General features: G+C 37.6%; 1 protein-coding gene across 1 annotated transcript in view; it reads left to right on the top strand.

The window, feature by feature from the left end:
- Positions 1–11941, top strand: part of pkib (protein kinase (cAMP-dependent, catalytic) inhibitor beta) — a 35741-nt gene extending 23800 nt beyond the window's left edge. The window contains exons 2-3 of the mRNA XM_088929252.1: positions 8330–8501; positions 11247–11941. Coding sequence (XP_088785378.1) covers positions 8357–8501; positions 11247–11335 — 234 coding nt within the window. The 5' untranslated portion in view covers positions 8330–8356 and the 3' untranslated portion in view covers positions 11336–11941. The remainder of the gene's footprint in view (positions 1–8329; positions 8502–11246) is intronic.
- The last annotated feature ends 5089 nt before the right edge of the window (positions 11942–17030 follow it).

The raw sequence follows: 17030 nt of genomic DNA, 5'->3' as shown, positions 1-17030 counted from the left end.
GGTAATGGTAATGCAGTATACAGGATGGAATATTTCAGTTTCCTGGGTGGTGGTCATGGTGGGGGAACAGTGAGAATTAAAGCACTACTGCAGACTGTGACAGCTGTGATCTGCAAGTCAGCTGCAGGAGTGATGAGCTCATGGTTTAGCCCACTTAAGTGATTTTCAAGGATAAAGACAGAGACACGTAGAATACGAGAGCCCATAGGGAAGGCTCATGTGCTTTTTAAATGTTCTGCATTTGTCCTGGACATACTGTGTCCTTTTATTCAGTCTAGGATATTTTTCAGGCTACCTTCAAACAAAAGACAGTAAAAGTGGAAACAGGGTCAGGCATATCACTATACTGCCTTTTATGCACATTTACTTTTTTAAGGCTATAAATAGGCTGCAGGCTGGAATGAAAATCTTTCTTGTTGATTAACGAGGTTTGATTAAATTCTAAATCTTGTGTCATCTACAAGATGATTATCTCCTATTCCCCAGATACGCTGGAGTTTGCACACCATCTGTTGAATATTTAACACTTTTTAAGCATATCATTATCTGTGCTGCTTATAGAGGTTGCCTAGGCTCATCAGAAAATGTTAAAATTTTGACAGCCACCTTTAGAGAAATTGTGCTGTTGTAAAGGATATTAATTTTCACCTTTGTGGGCTTGTCTCTAGAATGGAACAAGTAATAGGTTTATTCCATGCTGAAAAAAAAAAAAGAGAACACAACGTTTCGGCCTTGGAGCCTTCTTCAGGTGTGTCAAGCTGTCAATCTACTGTTTCTACCTCTATTTCTGGTTACCATGCTCAATATTGAATGTGACTCTGTGATGATATATTGTAATACTCTCCTAGGCCCTCACATCCACAAATGGTGGTGGTAGAGACCTCTTATTTTAGTGCTCTAGTATGGTGCAAAATTACTTGCTCGAAGTCAATATCACTACCTTTGAAACTTTGCAATGAAGAAAGCTTGCTTAGGACCGCATGGAAATCAAAGCTGTTGCAGCTCTTGGGTCAACCTAGGCAGCAACCCTGAACAAGGAAGGGTTTCCTGCTAGTCCGCCAGTCTCTTCCACCTGACTGGTGTGTCTGGGATGCGTTTGTGTTTGTACCCTGCTCTAGACTGACGTCCTGGCCAGGAACTAGTTCCGCGATGTGTCCTGTGCAGTGACTCTTACCAGGAAGTCTGGATGCATAGAGAGAAAGCTACCTCCAGTTGTGACAGCCGAAAAAGGCTCCACAGCCGAAACGCTGTGTTTTCTTTCTTCTCTTTTCAGCGTGGAATAAACCTATTACTTGTTCCTTGGCAGCCTACGCATGCTGACGCAGCTCCCCACCTGAACTACTTCTACCTCCAGTTATGCCTTACTCCTCATGCCTTTGTACCTTGATTTAATCCAGCTGTTTCTTGAAAGCAGTTAGAGTATCAGCTTCAACAACATGTCTGGGCATCTTGTTCCATACTCCCACAACCATCTATGTAAGGGGTATCTGCACTGCTTTAGTCCTGTAAGTTGCTCTGGCGACAGCTACTTTAGAGTAATTTACAATGTTAGCTTCTCACCTATTGCCACCCTTTTGGCAATAGGATGGCCAAGATGGGATGCACTGCCTGTGTGAGATTATTCTAATGTGATGGGGGCCTTATTTTTTATATCTCAGTTTTTAACACCCACCATGTGATGTGCATCTGCCATCATGTGCCAGCAGTCCCACTACACAGACCCGAGGGCGAAGTGAGAAATTCTTTGACTCAGTGAATTAAGGAGGAAGTTTAGAGAGAGTATGTAGAAGCCCAGAGTTAATTTAGCAAGGACAATGGGGTTGACACCTCTACTTTTTTTAAATAACCATGATATTGTTGATGACCAAGTAGTTAGGACCTTGGTTTAACATCTCATTGACAGACAGCACCTCGTACAGCACAGTGTCTCCAGTCACTGTACTGCGGCTGTAATCTAGTTTCTAGCCCGGAGGGAGGAGTGCCACCTCCTGGTCCACCAATATCACTAACGGCTTATCTGCAACACCTGCCCTTATGAAAGGTTTGATGACTTCAGGAAACTTTATAATCTGGTGTTGTTACTGGAAATACAGAGAAAGCCTGGTTGTGCTTTTAATAGTGAAATTAGATCTTTTTTTTCCTATTAGTTTAACAGAAAACATGATTATCTGTGACTTGTGTAAAACATTTCAGAAGAGCACTTATCCTTTGGGCATTTTTGGACATATATTACAACTCTATGCACAGTACCTCGTTCTTGTGGTTTTAAGTGTAAGGTATTTTTTAATATTCCAACTCATGTTTCATAATCTAACTACAGGAACCTGTAGAGTCGTTATCTGATGATAGATAAAATATAGAACAGGATTTAAATGTTAAAATATTAACAGGATTAATTAAATAAGTGTGAAGTGGTCTTGGGGATACTCGAAACTTAATTTATCATCCTGCAAAATTAATTAGCTTTGGCGTTGCATGCAAAGTGAAAATGGAAATACTGTTATTTAAGATTCGGGTATGCACAGGCTTCCGTTGTTATTGTCACCTCATAATGCAGAATGTAATGTATTTGGGGAAATGTTTGTCTCCTAGTTTTTAAAATGCAACTTTGCTTCATTTTTTCCCCCCATATATCATGTTTAGGAGCCCTGACAACAGCACAAAAGATCTTTCATGTCACATTTAATTACAAAAAGAGAATAGAATGACCTTAGGAAATCAGAATTGATTTACTTTAACAGATATATTGTATAAAGTCATTTTTCTTCACTGTGGGTGGAGTTGTAGGAGGGCAGAGGTCAGTAGTGCTTTATTCAAGCAATACAAGATGATTCATGATTCCTTAATGCAGTGGGTGGGTTAATTTGTTCTTCCGTATTTTCACTGTGTTCCAAACAATGAAAATAAAATATGGGTACAGTATTTTTACAGATGAACAAAGGTCCCTGTAGTGTATGTCTTATTTTATTTTCTGACAGAGAAATCCTGTTATTTTCATTACTAATGTTGTAGTTATATTAAAAGTCTAATAAAAATCATTCACTTTTCACTTTTTTACTTTTCATTTTTTAAATGAATTAGAATTTTAAATTCATTGGAGAAAAGAATGCAGTCCTTGGAAAAATATGATTTATAGCAAAATGGTGTAGGCAATACTCTTCTTTGTGTTAATTTTTTTTTTTGGGGGGGGGGAGTAGCACAGCTTATAGGATATTTAACAGGCTAGTTTTGTTTCATTTTACTTTAAAAAACAAAAATGGATGAAAGACGCCTGGAGTCTACAGATACAAGAAATAGTATAGAAAGATTGCTTTGCTGAAGGATATATTGTTTTTAAGATATTTACTGGTTCTCGCAAAAGTACTCAGCTTTCATGTTTTGTTTCTTTAAAGCTTGGAGTCATGACAGTTCGAAGTATCAAGTAATATTTCACTAGGAATAACAACACCCAAGAATAAAGTGTACTGAAAGTATTACATAAGATCACTTTATTGGCCCTATACAATTTCTTGCATTAGGAATGTGTCTTCTCGCAGACCCCAGCTTGCTCTCCATGAGACACACAGGCGGGGAGAGAGAAGCTGGGGGTCAGAGCGCAGGGTCAGCCATTTATACGGCGCCCCTGGAGCAGCTGGGGTGAAGGGCCTTGCTCAGGGGCCCAAGGGAGTAGGATTCCTCTGCTGGCCGTGGGATACGGGGCACCTGCAGAGGCGGAGATGGGGTGGAGGACAGACGTATGTGAGGGAAGCTGATCGTTAAAAAGTGGAAGGCAACCAAGCAAGGCATAGATCAGGCTGTGCCTCCAAAGCGAGCAGTTGGGCAATGAGGAGATTAGTTAGGGATGCCACCATGAGGCCAGTAGAAAGAGTTACATATCCGAGATACTGTAGGGGAAACAGTCCAAGAGTGAGCAACATACCAGTGTAGCAGATTAGGGGAGCATCATCATTGGCCTTCACGCCGTTTGAAGAAGAATGGATGTTGTAACACACAGGCAAATACGAGAGGAAAACCTGTTTGAGCACTGAGGTGTTGGATGAAATATTAAGGTTAAAAAATGTGTGTGCATCATTTTACAATTTCCACAAAATGGGATACCATAGGAAGGTTTTGCAGGGCACTCTGAGTGCTCAGTGTGTAAGAACGATATTTGAAAAGCGTCATTAAGCATAGTATGAGCAAACACAGAAGGCAGTAATGTGTATTTACCACAGTCCTTCAAGAGCTTCTAAACAGATCTGCCTCTGTTGGCTCCCAGTGAACACAGATACTTAATTTTCTTTGATATACAGTATGTATAACAACCTGTCAGCGTTTTCCAACATCTAAAATGTTAAGACAACTGACACAATATAGCAACAATCTTGTACTTTCCAACTGTTTGAAAAAGAATGTTAAATGAACAATTTGTTGCATCTTTTTACAGTGACCACTTTAGTTACCTAGAACTCAGCTGAGATTCTAGTCAGCAAATGCGATGGTATCCAAGACCTGTGAGGATAGGGTTCTACCCTAGTTTGATGTGTTTAATGTGCTTGGTTTCACTGTATTAAAAATAAAAAAGATATTGTAAAAATCCTGAAATAAGAACATTTAGGGACATTCAGTATATCCCGCGTGAAATGCGAAGAACAGAGACAAAGCAACAATATTAAGAAAATACAAAAAGCAGTATCTGACTTTGCCATATTGTATGTCACTTAGTTTGTGCCATTATTAATAACATTAGTGAGTAAAGCGTTTTTATGTTGGATATGTTTTACATGTTTGCCTCCTGTCCTTTCTAACCATGTCATAAGAACAGCCTATGAAAGCTTTTGATGGGACTAATTTCATGCTACAGTACCCTAAGAGTTGGGTTAAGAAAGTACATTTTCCCTTCTGCCCAATAAGAGCAAGAGCTGTCGAGCTGCCGATCTTTGTACATTAAGCATTTTCAGAGATCAAAGCAGTGTATTGTACCCTTCATTTCTCTGGTACTTGTGCTTCAATTAAGGTTGAAGCAGCTCTCACATCAAGAGGAAGTTCGGCGGCCAACTTTGCAGCAGAGTCGACAGAGCGTGACAAAGAGACTTGCAGTAAACAGTACAAATCATTCAGGATAAACAGCTTCACCAGAGAACATAAAACCCTTATAGGTCTAAAGCACACGTTTACATTGTTTTTTGTAGACTTTCACGGTATATTTCCTATGTTCTTATTTGAAACAGGCATTAGTTAGCTTCTATCCTGGAATTCTGTCGCAGAATATCCTTTGTCCTTTTGCACACACGCACACACACACATGCACACACACATGCACGCACACGCACACACACACGCACATACACACATATGCACACACACGCACACACATACACACACGCACACATCTGCACACACACACATGCACACACATACACGCACACACACACATGCACACACGCACACACACATGCGCGCACACACTCACTCATGCACACACACACATGCGCACGCACACACGTGCACACACACACGCGCACACACACACGTGCGCGCACACCCACATATGCACACACACGCACACACACATGCACACACACACACCCACATATGCACACACACATGCATCATACCCAGAGTCATTGAGAAACAAACAACTGACACACATTGCGCTGCCCACATGACCAATTCCCAACTTTGCTGAACAGCTATGTGTTCCCATTTTCCTGCTACTATAAATTAATTGTGTACATGAGATATTAACTTTATAAATAAAACTTCACAGTCAGTAATTTATGAGTTTTGATAATTATGCAGGGCTTTCAGTTACAATGATTTGATTTCGTAGAATGCAGAAGCATTGTTTATTTAAATATATTTGTACAGTGATGGATATACAGTGTAGTTTCCTAATGTATAGTTTATTATACACATTTTCATATCAATCATTCATCATTTTCTTGTTTATGTATTTATCTGTCTCAGTATATGTGTGAATGAGTACTGAAACAGATTAGTATTGGAACCAATCACATTTATTGTGTTTTTAATTTGACTAGCTACAGGACATATCCACCCATTGATTTTCTAATCACTTTACCCAATTCAGGGTTATAGGTGAACCAGAGCCTTTCCCTGCAAGTAACTGGCACAAGGCAGGATGTACCCTGGAAGATACACCAGGCCATCGCAGGGCAGAGACAGAGACAAACACACACCCAGCACATATGCAGTATATATGTATATGTATATGTATATGCATATGTATATGTAAATGTAATGTAACACAGAGGTTTGGAGTTAGAGTGCAGGAAGTGCTGTTATTTAAGCCACATTCAGGGAACTGAGACATTAACTCCAATATGTTGTTTCTTGATCATCTGTATGCCTGTTCTCCTTGATTAATAATATAGTGATAATACTGAAGCTAATATTTGAAATTTAATGTGTGTCCTTTACATGCATAAGCATTTGTTTAATAGCAGTTAAATAAAGTGCACGGAAGAACAAATTACTTACTAAATTTATGTTTATTGCCTTCTGTAAATCTTAATTCCTATCTATAAGACATTTAGAAGTTAGGTAAATTTAAAACAGATAATCAGCTCCAATGCAGCCCATATATATATGCATAATAATGAGAATAAGTACTACATTCTGTAAGGAGCAGCATGGTTCACAAAGCGTCACAGTACAGAGATCGCTCTATTTCTTTCCATTAAGTTAAACTCTGGCTGCATGGGACTGTGCAGTGTATCTAGTTACAGTACATTGATAGCTGGGGGGTAGGTCGACCAAAACACTACATATTAATTATGTAGGATAGAAAGCCTTTGTGTCAGCAGCCAGACACTTTGCCAGAGCAGTAGCTGAAGACCAGGACTGTTCTTTAAGGCACTCTGAAATGTTAGGGGAAGCCCACCTCTCTGGTCAGATCTCAGAGTCATACTGTGGGCTTTTCTGGATATTGGTGGTGTATCAACCATTTCTGTGTTGTCTGTGTGTGGTTTTGTAATTTTCCTTTAAAAAAAAATGCCTGCGTGTGGTTTGTGACAACACACTGCCATCTTTTCTAACCCAGCAACCACTAGAACAAACAAAATCCTTAATTTGCCCTGTATTGGAAAGCGCCAATAATCTAATCAATTAACAATCACCCAGTGAGATAATTAAAGCCTTTCTCATGCTTCTAGTGGAAGGTCGCCTGAAATTGTAGTCCTTCCTGACCTGGCTTGTCACACACTTGTATCTAAAATCATTCACCAGGATCATCAGCCAGGAATTTATTGTGGTTTCTGTTCTGTGAATTAATCATAATGCCACAATTTATTTTTTTGTAGAATGGTACCCAATTCTGAACATACAGTATACCAATATTCAAGCAATATTCCCAAACACTCTGCTAGCATTCATCATGTTCTCCTAATGATTTACTAACATAAGCATCTTAAGCCTTTTCCTGAGCTCAGTGCTTAAACTCAGTGCTTTATGTTAGATACTGTATGTTACATTCTTCTTACCTACTGTATTTGTAAAGTCTCACACTTAGTTGATTTCAATTGCATAAACTATATATGTGTCCATTCTGGATGGGGTCTAGAATGTCTTTTTCTTTTGTTGATTTGTACAAAAATTGTTTGATAACATCTTCAAATTCACAAGTTTATAACAAGGCTTTGCCTGTATTTTGTATTGCAGAATAACATTTGGATCTGGGGATTTTGTAGGTTTATCCTTAATGGTCATTTACAATCCATGGAATCTAACATTAAACAAATTATTTTCTTCCTATTTACTCTTGCTCAGATCCTTGAAACTGAACCTATATCCCTGATTGTTCTTAGATATGTAAATATACTAAATATGATGAAGGCTAAGTTTAAATTGATTAAGTACTAACCTTTTGTGTGAAGAGTAGCTAAAACAATATTATGTAAAACACAGAGAATTCTAATCACTAATCAGAGAACAGGGGGCTAATTTGACTTGCATCAAGGTGAAGATGAAGGTCAGAAGATGTAGAAATTACTTTACGTTGCATGCTCAGTATTTGCAGTGCAATTATCCCCTGAACTGTAATTCAAAAAAGCAGTACACTTGACTGAAAAATGGAGATGTGAAGATAGTAATAAATCATTTTCTTGCACGCACTGTTCACACATATGAAAATGAGAAGAAAGACCAATACAACCGCTTCCAGACATGAAGCTGACAAATGACCGTCAATATGTGGACAAAGGAAGTCACAGGACTACGTCGACAATGGGAGATTGTCACAGGAGGAAATCAATTAAGATGCATTTCATGGTGCTCAGATAAACATTTAAAACAAGGCTGAAGTGACTGAGACGGCGCCTTCTTTCAGATCATGCTGTGAGGACAGGACCCAGCAATGACTGATGTCGAACCCGTCGTGACGGACTTCGCAGCCACAGGAAGAGCTGGCCGCAGGAACGCCCTGCCTGACATCCTGGGGTCTCCTGCTGGAACGGGCACAGCCGACCTTCCTGACAAGCTGTCGGAGCTCTCTGTCAGCGGTAAATATGAAGCTGCCTCCAGCAGGGAAACAGAACTCACACAGACCGGGTTCTGTTCTCAAATGCTCTGTATACAGTACAGGATTCAGTACACTATCTGTTTTAAATTGTTCATGTATAGTGCCAAAAATGTGATTATGTGTGTACAAATGTACAATTGAAAAAGTATAGTCTAGGTGGGTTAAAATAAAACATATTTTATCCTTCAAAAATATAAAACTTTACATGGCAAACTGACATAAAGACAAATAGCAGGTAGAATGACATTAATGTGAAATTTTAATTCATTGTTTTAGAAATTTGAGATTGCTTGACTTTTGAGTCCTAAAGTGTAATTACAGAAGCTTTCCTTGTTTCCACATATATGATTTTCTTAAAACAAATCAGGCAGAAAGAGAATGTATACTGCACTGAAATTAATCATTTGGGAGGAAGATGAATCCAGTATGCAGTTAAAACATAAGACAGTGCTTAGAAAAACCCAAAGTTTAAAATTCACTATATATCTATTTTTTTTATTTGCAGCTAAAACAGTTACCTAATTGACGTGAAGAATGTTAAATAAAGTGGTTTTGAGCTTATGTTTTGGGATCGACACTTATTTTCATTTTCAGATCTGAATTAACAGATTGATCCACTCAGGAGCTGAATTCTTAACAATTTTACCTTTTCAAGTAAAATTGTGTTAATTCTGGATAACAATATCGGTCACTGAGTTTTGAGTTTGGCATGAAACTATGGATGAAATTCACTGAATGTTTGCCAAGAGTAAATAAGAGACAATTGGCATTTTGTAAGTGGACCATTTTCCTGTTCTGTTTCTTGTATATTCACTAAGGATTGGTATTGACCTGAGCTGTGCACAAATGTTTGCGAGTGACTCTGAAGAAGAATCTTAAATTCAAACAATACAGTAAGGTGTGCCTTCATTTAACCTACAGTACCTGTGTTCTCAGTATTTTACACTGGAGAAACATATAGGAAAAGTCAGTAAAGCTGTATGAAAGGCTGTTTCATTGAAAGTAGCACAATAAGTCAACAAAACGCAATATGGGTGGAAATGCCCGAAAAAGCAAATACAGTCACCTTAACGTAAATAAAATAAAAAAAGCACTGGAATCAGATCAAACACCGGTCCAAGAATGGATTTTAAAAATCGATGAACAGAGTAGAAATAAAGTTGCCATACAAGTAGAGAGGTCAGTCAGCCCACTGGACTGTACGTAGGAAATCCCTGGAAATTTGTTTTATACGGAAACTGCATGACAGTTTCACAGCTGATGTTTTAGTTAGTTGGAGTGTGCTTGGAACTGTTTAGTAAACTCTGTACACACTTTACAATAGAAATGTAAGACAATGAGTGCTCTGAACTCTGCTACAGCATTGAAAATGATTAGGGTTCACTTGGCAGTGAACCATACTGTGCAGGGATGAAGGACAACACCATCTACGAGCACCAGAGCCCTCCATTACAAACCCCAGACTCTCCTTATTTCAGATGCACCATGATATCCTGTCCATAAAAATGAAAGGATGTGCACCCTTGGAGGACTCCAACATCTACCATGAGCGAACGTGACTTAATTAGCGGGAGTCCAGACAGCTGTCAGTCTAAGAACAGGGCAGTAGTCAAAAAGCATGTGGAAATTGCACTGGTGCTCAATACTCCTGCTGCACTAAGCAAAACAGGTGTTTAAAAACCAGGACTGCTGCAGAATAGAAATGCTTTTTTGTGAGAGAGCAAAAATGAGCAGAGATGAGAGTAAAATTCAAAACTTTATTCTTGCAGCATGATGGAGGGATGTTCCCAAAAGAGACAGCACAGACATTTATCTTCTCATTTGTCAGAAGATGCTTTGCCATTTATCAGTGAACTGTTATTCATCAAATCCATCTATTTTCTAATCACTTTATCCAATTCAGGGTCATGGAGGAGACTATCCCAGCAAGCAACTGGCACAAGGCAGGGTACACTCTGGCTGGGACACCAGTCCATCACTGGGCACACACAGACAGAGAACACACGCACACTCACAGCAAGGACAGATTTCTCAAAAGCCAATTAACCTACAGTACCAGTATGTCCCGGTCCAGAAATGAACCCAGGGCAATGCTAACCACTGCACTGCTGTGCCACCCTTGTTCATCAAATCACAAAGTGAAAATAATAATAGTAACCTTGTTTTGCAATGAATGTTGTTTCACAATTTCTTCACTATCGTAATTGATGTCCTACAATTTCAATTGTGTTTAAAGCAGGAAGGTTAATTGGAAATTAATTGAAAAAACCACACCAGCTGTCACAGCTGTTATGTTTGTGCCTCCTCAGTAGTCTGCCTGGGGGTGTGTTCTGTGTCAATTAGTGACAGTACCAGGCAGTCTGGGCCTGGAGGCACTACAGTGCGGAGGGGAAGCTCTCAGGTATGGTGACTAAGGAAGCTCCCTGCACTCTGAGTAATGCTTTGACAGTCAGTCCAGTCTTTCCTATTGAAGCCATAGCAAGTGTTCTCCAGAAATCCAGCTTTCATTCCCCAGAACCAGACTGACTTCACCTGCAGGTTTTCACTATTCATTTCAAGACACTTATTTTAAAATGGATTCACTCTTCAAACCCGATGATATACCTCACTTTCATTTACTGTGTGCATTAAGTTCCGACAGGGTCAGTTAGATAAATCTGTGTTAAATACACATCTGTGTTTACGTTGTAAAATGTCTTAGCTTTACCTTTTATTTGCTTGCCAGATGATGGAGGACAAGTTGGAGAAACATCTTCCTCCTCAGAAGGAGCAAAGAGCCCTCTGGAAACCCAGGAAAAGAGTGATGGGACATAACATCTCTCCATCAATTGGGCTTGACTGACGAGCTGACTGACTGCCTTGGACTGTTTGTTCTGGGAATCATGTGACCACACAACTGTAATTGCAATGCCCAGCGCTATGCAACTCCAGGACGGCAGCCACACAGGTGCAGCTCAGAGTTCTTAAAGGCTTAGTCCTGAGAAAAGGAGATATTTTTTCAGGTTTATTGAGACACTAAATTATGGATAGTTAATTATGTGTTTGAATTATCATTAGAACACTGTACTTGTACACAGACTGGTCAGAGTTGCACTGACAGTGCTGTAGTTCTGAAATCACAAGCTCAAAAATGTTATTTCTTTTGTTTTCTTAAGAAGGTACTTGTTATTATCAAATGTATATACAACATGTTTACATAATGCCATGTAGCTGCAGGAATGACTATTTTTGCACAATAAAATGTAAACATTCCATTTGGTGATGTACGTCTGTACTGAATAGTATACTTTGAATAATGTTTCCTAATCTTATACCTGTGAATTTACTAGTGTGCGAGAATTAAAGTTCTACCTTCTGTGTTTTATACTGAAAGTATTACTGTTAATTACATAAGAAAATAAAGAACATTGTAGTTTTCTTTATGTACTGTTTAGTGTTTATATACTTTGTTTCAAATACTTTAGAAGCCCATGAAAGAAAACATCCAAATATTTTAATGTGTCCGATACTTGAAATATCAGGTTAGGTGATTTGTCTTCTGCAGGTTGTCCCATGTGTAGGAATGTATACTCTGCAGTCACAAAATTACATTATTAAAGCTTCACAACTTTTGAGGAGACTGTCTGCTGATATTATAGATACTATATAAATATATTCATCATATTTCTTACTTCTCAATTGTTTCCTCATTGTGATTTTAAGATCTTTCCAGTTTATATCACTCTGAAATTGATTAAATTTATGTCCTAAGTAAAAACTTTGGAGTTCTTTAAAATGTGGTAGCTGTCTTCTTTTTCTTGAACCTGTAATTTTGCACAAAGTCTTGTTGAAGGGCTCCTTTGATGTCATAATGATAAAAAAAACATAGCAATTTGAAAGTTTGATATGAATATTTCAAAAAGTAAACATGAAAGTAAACATGAACATAACTGTAAAATGCAGGTAAAAGAACTCCACTGTGTTATTTTAAAAGTCAAGTAAGAATGACCTGTCATAATGAAAGCTGAATAATTCAATGTTGAACACAATGTAGTATCTTATTTCTATTGCTTGTATTTTAACATCTTCAAATCATTTAACTTTAGATCTTGAATTTTCCTTTATTTAGTGTAAATATTTAATTTATTTATTCAGTACAGGAATGTTACAGTACTAACCACAACGATGATCAAGAACTATCTGCTTTGAACAGAAGGTGGCAGCATCATCTCGGTTCTGAGTAAGCAGAGTTGTGAAAGCCACTGGCTATATATTTTTTTTATTTTACCTTTAAATGTACTATGTATAATCTGTGCATAATTCCATTTTATACATTAGAACAATTATTTCAATAAATAATTTATTTAAATAGAATAAATAATATAACAATAGACTTCTGATAAAACTTAAAAAAACAAAACGTGTCAGTTACAGAAAATAAATGTTCACTTCGGAGCACAGGATGAAGATGCAAAAAACGATATAACTTACATTATGCATGTAGTGATTTGCATGATCTATGCTTTAGTTAATGAAATTACATATTTTAGAACATTTATTAATCACATTTTACTCTGGTGTCATTTGAACCACTTTTTTCATGAAACATTAATTTCAGACAGTATATAACATAATCTTATATTAAACAGTTATTTTGAAATGAGCTGCATTGCAATAATTACAGAAGGTATTTGTCATTTTTCATTTTTATTATTTTCTAGATATTAATTCTATGTAAAAGTTAGGTAATACGTTTTCTTAGGTCGAGAGAAAAATACATTTTAATCTTCTTCGCCACTTGTACAATTTGTCCTAACATTTTATAATTTTCCAGAAGCGGGCAGTAGACTAATTGGAATCCCTTGACACTTGACCAGGCTCCCATCCTATTAAATATTAGATATGAAATACTGTATCTCCCTGCACTCCCTGTTGAAAACAGCTGAGGCTTGCCATTGTGTTGACATCAGGGAACATGAGTTCCCTTCCCTGCATGTACAGTACAGTATTAACTGGCACAGTGCTGCCTGACACAGGGCAATGTCACCAATCATACTTTCTCATCTGCATGTGTAGTTTACAAGGGACTTCAAGTATTTTTATATTTATTTTTATCTGCATCTTTTAACTCACTGCAGTCTAATCTTTCAGTGTCTGCTTCAGGTATGGGAACAGCTGAAAGTCTCACTTCAGTCAATAACTGAGCAATATGACTTTTTTTCCTTTTTTACCCTGTGTTCACGTCCACATTATTTACCTTCATTTCTCACTTATTTACGGTTGCAAGAAAAAGTTTGTGAACCCTTTGGAATGACCTGGATTTCTGCATTAATTACTCATAAAAATGTGGTCTGATATTCAACTACGTCACAATAACAGACAAATACAATCTGCTTGTACGATTGTACTTCTTCTTGTCAGTACTGAACGCATCATTTAAACATTCACAGTCTTGGTTGGAAGGGTCTAGGGTTCACAAACTTTTTCTTGCAACTGAATAGATTATTAGCTGCATTTGTGAAGCCCTTTTTCATCCCAGAAGGATAAACAAACAGGAGGGGACTCACTACACCCACCACTGGGGAGCAGCACCCCCTGTGCGCAGGCACTGTGAGTCCCTCTTCATGGTACAGCAGGCAGTGAAGTGAGAGATCGCTTCACCAGTTAAATTAAGATGGGAACTCTTGGTACATGGAGGTCTGAGTGTATGAGCTTAAAAAGGAATTTAGCCAGGATACCAGGATGATTCTCCCTTCTCTTATGAATAGTGCTCTAAGATCTGAGAGCATGCATAAAAATGTATTTCTGCACATGTCAACACCAGTGCATTATTTTTGGTAAGTTTTGGTGCAGGAGTCAGAGTCCTCCTTCTAGATAAGAAGTGATTCCCTCCAAAAATGATGGAGGATAAAAAAATAGTGAAATGCAAATGACTTGTACTGTACCTATAAGTGGGTGGTCTGGGTGGCTTGAATGCCCCCTAGCATTGATACTGTGTGATACTAATGAATCATTTACCTGGGACAGAACAGGCTGCCTCTACAACCTCAGAGTTAGAGGTACAGCTTGTTCTACAGAGATAACCAGGGATCAATATTCCTAAGAGAGACAAGCAGTTAATGCCCTGTAAGAATCAGATTTCATGTGTAACCAATCCTAAATTACTTTTCCACTTCATGACGTCCTTTACAAGGTGAGCAGTGTTCTGGAAATTAAGCAAATGCAGTAAGGCATACATAACCAGTATAGCGTTCCCCGACTTCTACAGTAGAAACTTAAAATGCTGAAAGGGAATACATTTGTGTAAACAATATTTTTTATCACATTTATGTTAGCTGTTAGTTCCCTGGGCTGCACAGAAGTATCTTTCAGTGTGTGTCGTTACATAACATTACACACAATACATTGTGTCTTTACATAAAATAATTAAACACCATTTTATCATCGTTACAATTATTTGATACACGTATTGAAACGGAAAAAGAACTGAAAGGACGTCACCAAACCTGAGTTGGCAGGATACGCAGCAATCCTTCAGAGTCCACACACTCATTTTTAAGACCACTGGAGTTATTGTTGAGTCTGTTGGTTAATTATGGCTTTGCGTGTGTTTAAATCCATGGAATATGTATTAATTAAATCACTAAAACAAACATTTCCATCTAAAAGTGGTGCTGAAATGAACAAATATCCTACAATTAATCACAGTTCAATCTACCTGACATAATTATGAATTTTAATTATCTTTTGTTGTATTACAAGAAAGATGGAACCATTTTCTGGCTTCTAATTCTAATTAATGAATTAGAAGACGGAAGATAGTTCAATTTTCAGAGTTTTGTGATATGACAATAGCAAATTAAAATTCACACTTGGAATGAACCTACAGTATCTGCCCATCCATTCATTTATTTGCCCATTCATTCACCTACTGTTTGCTATCTTTCTGTCTGGTTTACATGGATGGGTAGTTTATTTCTAGCATTGGTCTAACATTTTTAAATTTTGAGGCTGTAATTAATACATTTAGTGAATAGGGTTTTGTAACTGTTTTGCACCTGAAAAATGTATTGTTTTTATAAATTTGTGTATAATGGAATGGTAAGGTTATTTTAAACTCTACTCTTTCTCAGCTAGGGTGTATGCAAAGTGCTTTCCCTTTAAATGTAAATCTAAACCGAATCATTTTGAAATCAAAATCCAACTTTAGACTTTAAATGCATAATCCCCTTTGATGTGTATTACCATCTTCTCACTGCTTGCAGTTGGATTTCTAACCGGCTATCTGTGGTCTAACATATTTCTTCTTGTCACATTAAATATAATGTTTTACTGTACATTCTGAAAATAAGTAGACTGGCTGTTAATCTTGAGTAAAAACAAGAAGTGCACCTTTTCATTTCAATTTCACTACATCCAATATAAATATAAAAATGCTGAATCAAAGTGTACAGCACAGTTTATATGTCAATATATAGGTAATATTTATGACATGATTTGAAAATTGAACGAGACTAAGGCAAAATCTAAAAATGTGTAGTTCATGCTGAAAATAGAAGAAAGGAGACACAATGTTTTGACTTTGGAGCCGAAACATTGTGTCTCTTTTGTTCTCTTTTCAGCATGGAATAAACCGTTCCTTTGCAGCCTACGCATGCTGATGCAGCTCCCTACTTGAACTACTGAAATAAAAACATTCCTACTTTTCACAGATCATAGAATCAGTTCACAGTAAGACTCTCCAGAAATTAGTTTTGTAATTAAAAAAAAAACTTTTATTTTAACTGTAATCTGTTTGGTGTTCTACATACCTCTGTTATATACTGTATTTGTCTTATTGGAGAGCACTTTTTTCAAAGCAAACTACTAAACGGGTGACTGAGTGACAGATAAAAGTATTTTCCTTCAAGATACACTTTGGCAGCAGCATAAAATGTTCTTTTATTTTGCATACATTCCGTTCCAGCCTTTGAAATTCAAATGAAGTTCTTTTACCTCAATTGCGTCGCTGACCCACTCAGTCATCTGTGATCACCAGTCTGAATGCACTTAACCTTCCTTGCTATGAAGAATGAGGAAATCTTTCCCAGGAGGAATACAAACAACTACTTAAAATAACAGAATAATGGTTATAAAAGGTTGTGGGAAGTGATTTGAATACTTCAAAGGGCCCAGATACATACAATTTCACAACTGACTGTCTCATGTTCATCACTGGAACCATAAACAACCAGACATTTCACTGTAGTAGGTATCTGAGATGCAGTCCAAAAGTCCAGAGTTGCTGCATGATGTATAACAGCAAAGAACAATACAGGCTAATGGAAACCTTTGATTGCACTTGATGGTTAATGGGCAATCTGATTGAGTGTGAACTCAATGAACAAATGTGAACACATTTCATGTACAGTACATCTGAAGTCTGAGACCGAATTTCAATCAAAGCAGACTGACACAGGAGATTTCTATATTTCTATCACAAAAACAATACTTTGGCTACAAGTATACAATACCCCCCCCCAAGCCTAAT

The sequence above is a fragment of the Atractosteus spatula genome, chromosome 2 (assembly GCF_055471065.1).
Source record: "Atractosteus spatula isolate fAtrSpa1 chromosome 2, fAtrSpa1.hap1, whole genome shotgun sequence".
NCBI classification, from domain to species: domain Eukaryota; kingdom Metazoa; phylum Chordata; class Actinopteri; order Semionotiformes; family Lepisosteidae; genus Atractosteus; species Atractosteus spatula.
Note: the sequence above shows the minus strand (reverse complement) of the source record. Positions and strands in the feature narration are given on the sequence as shown.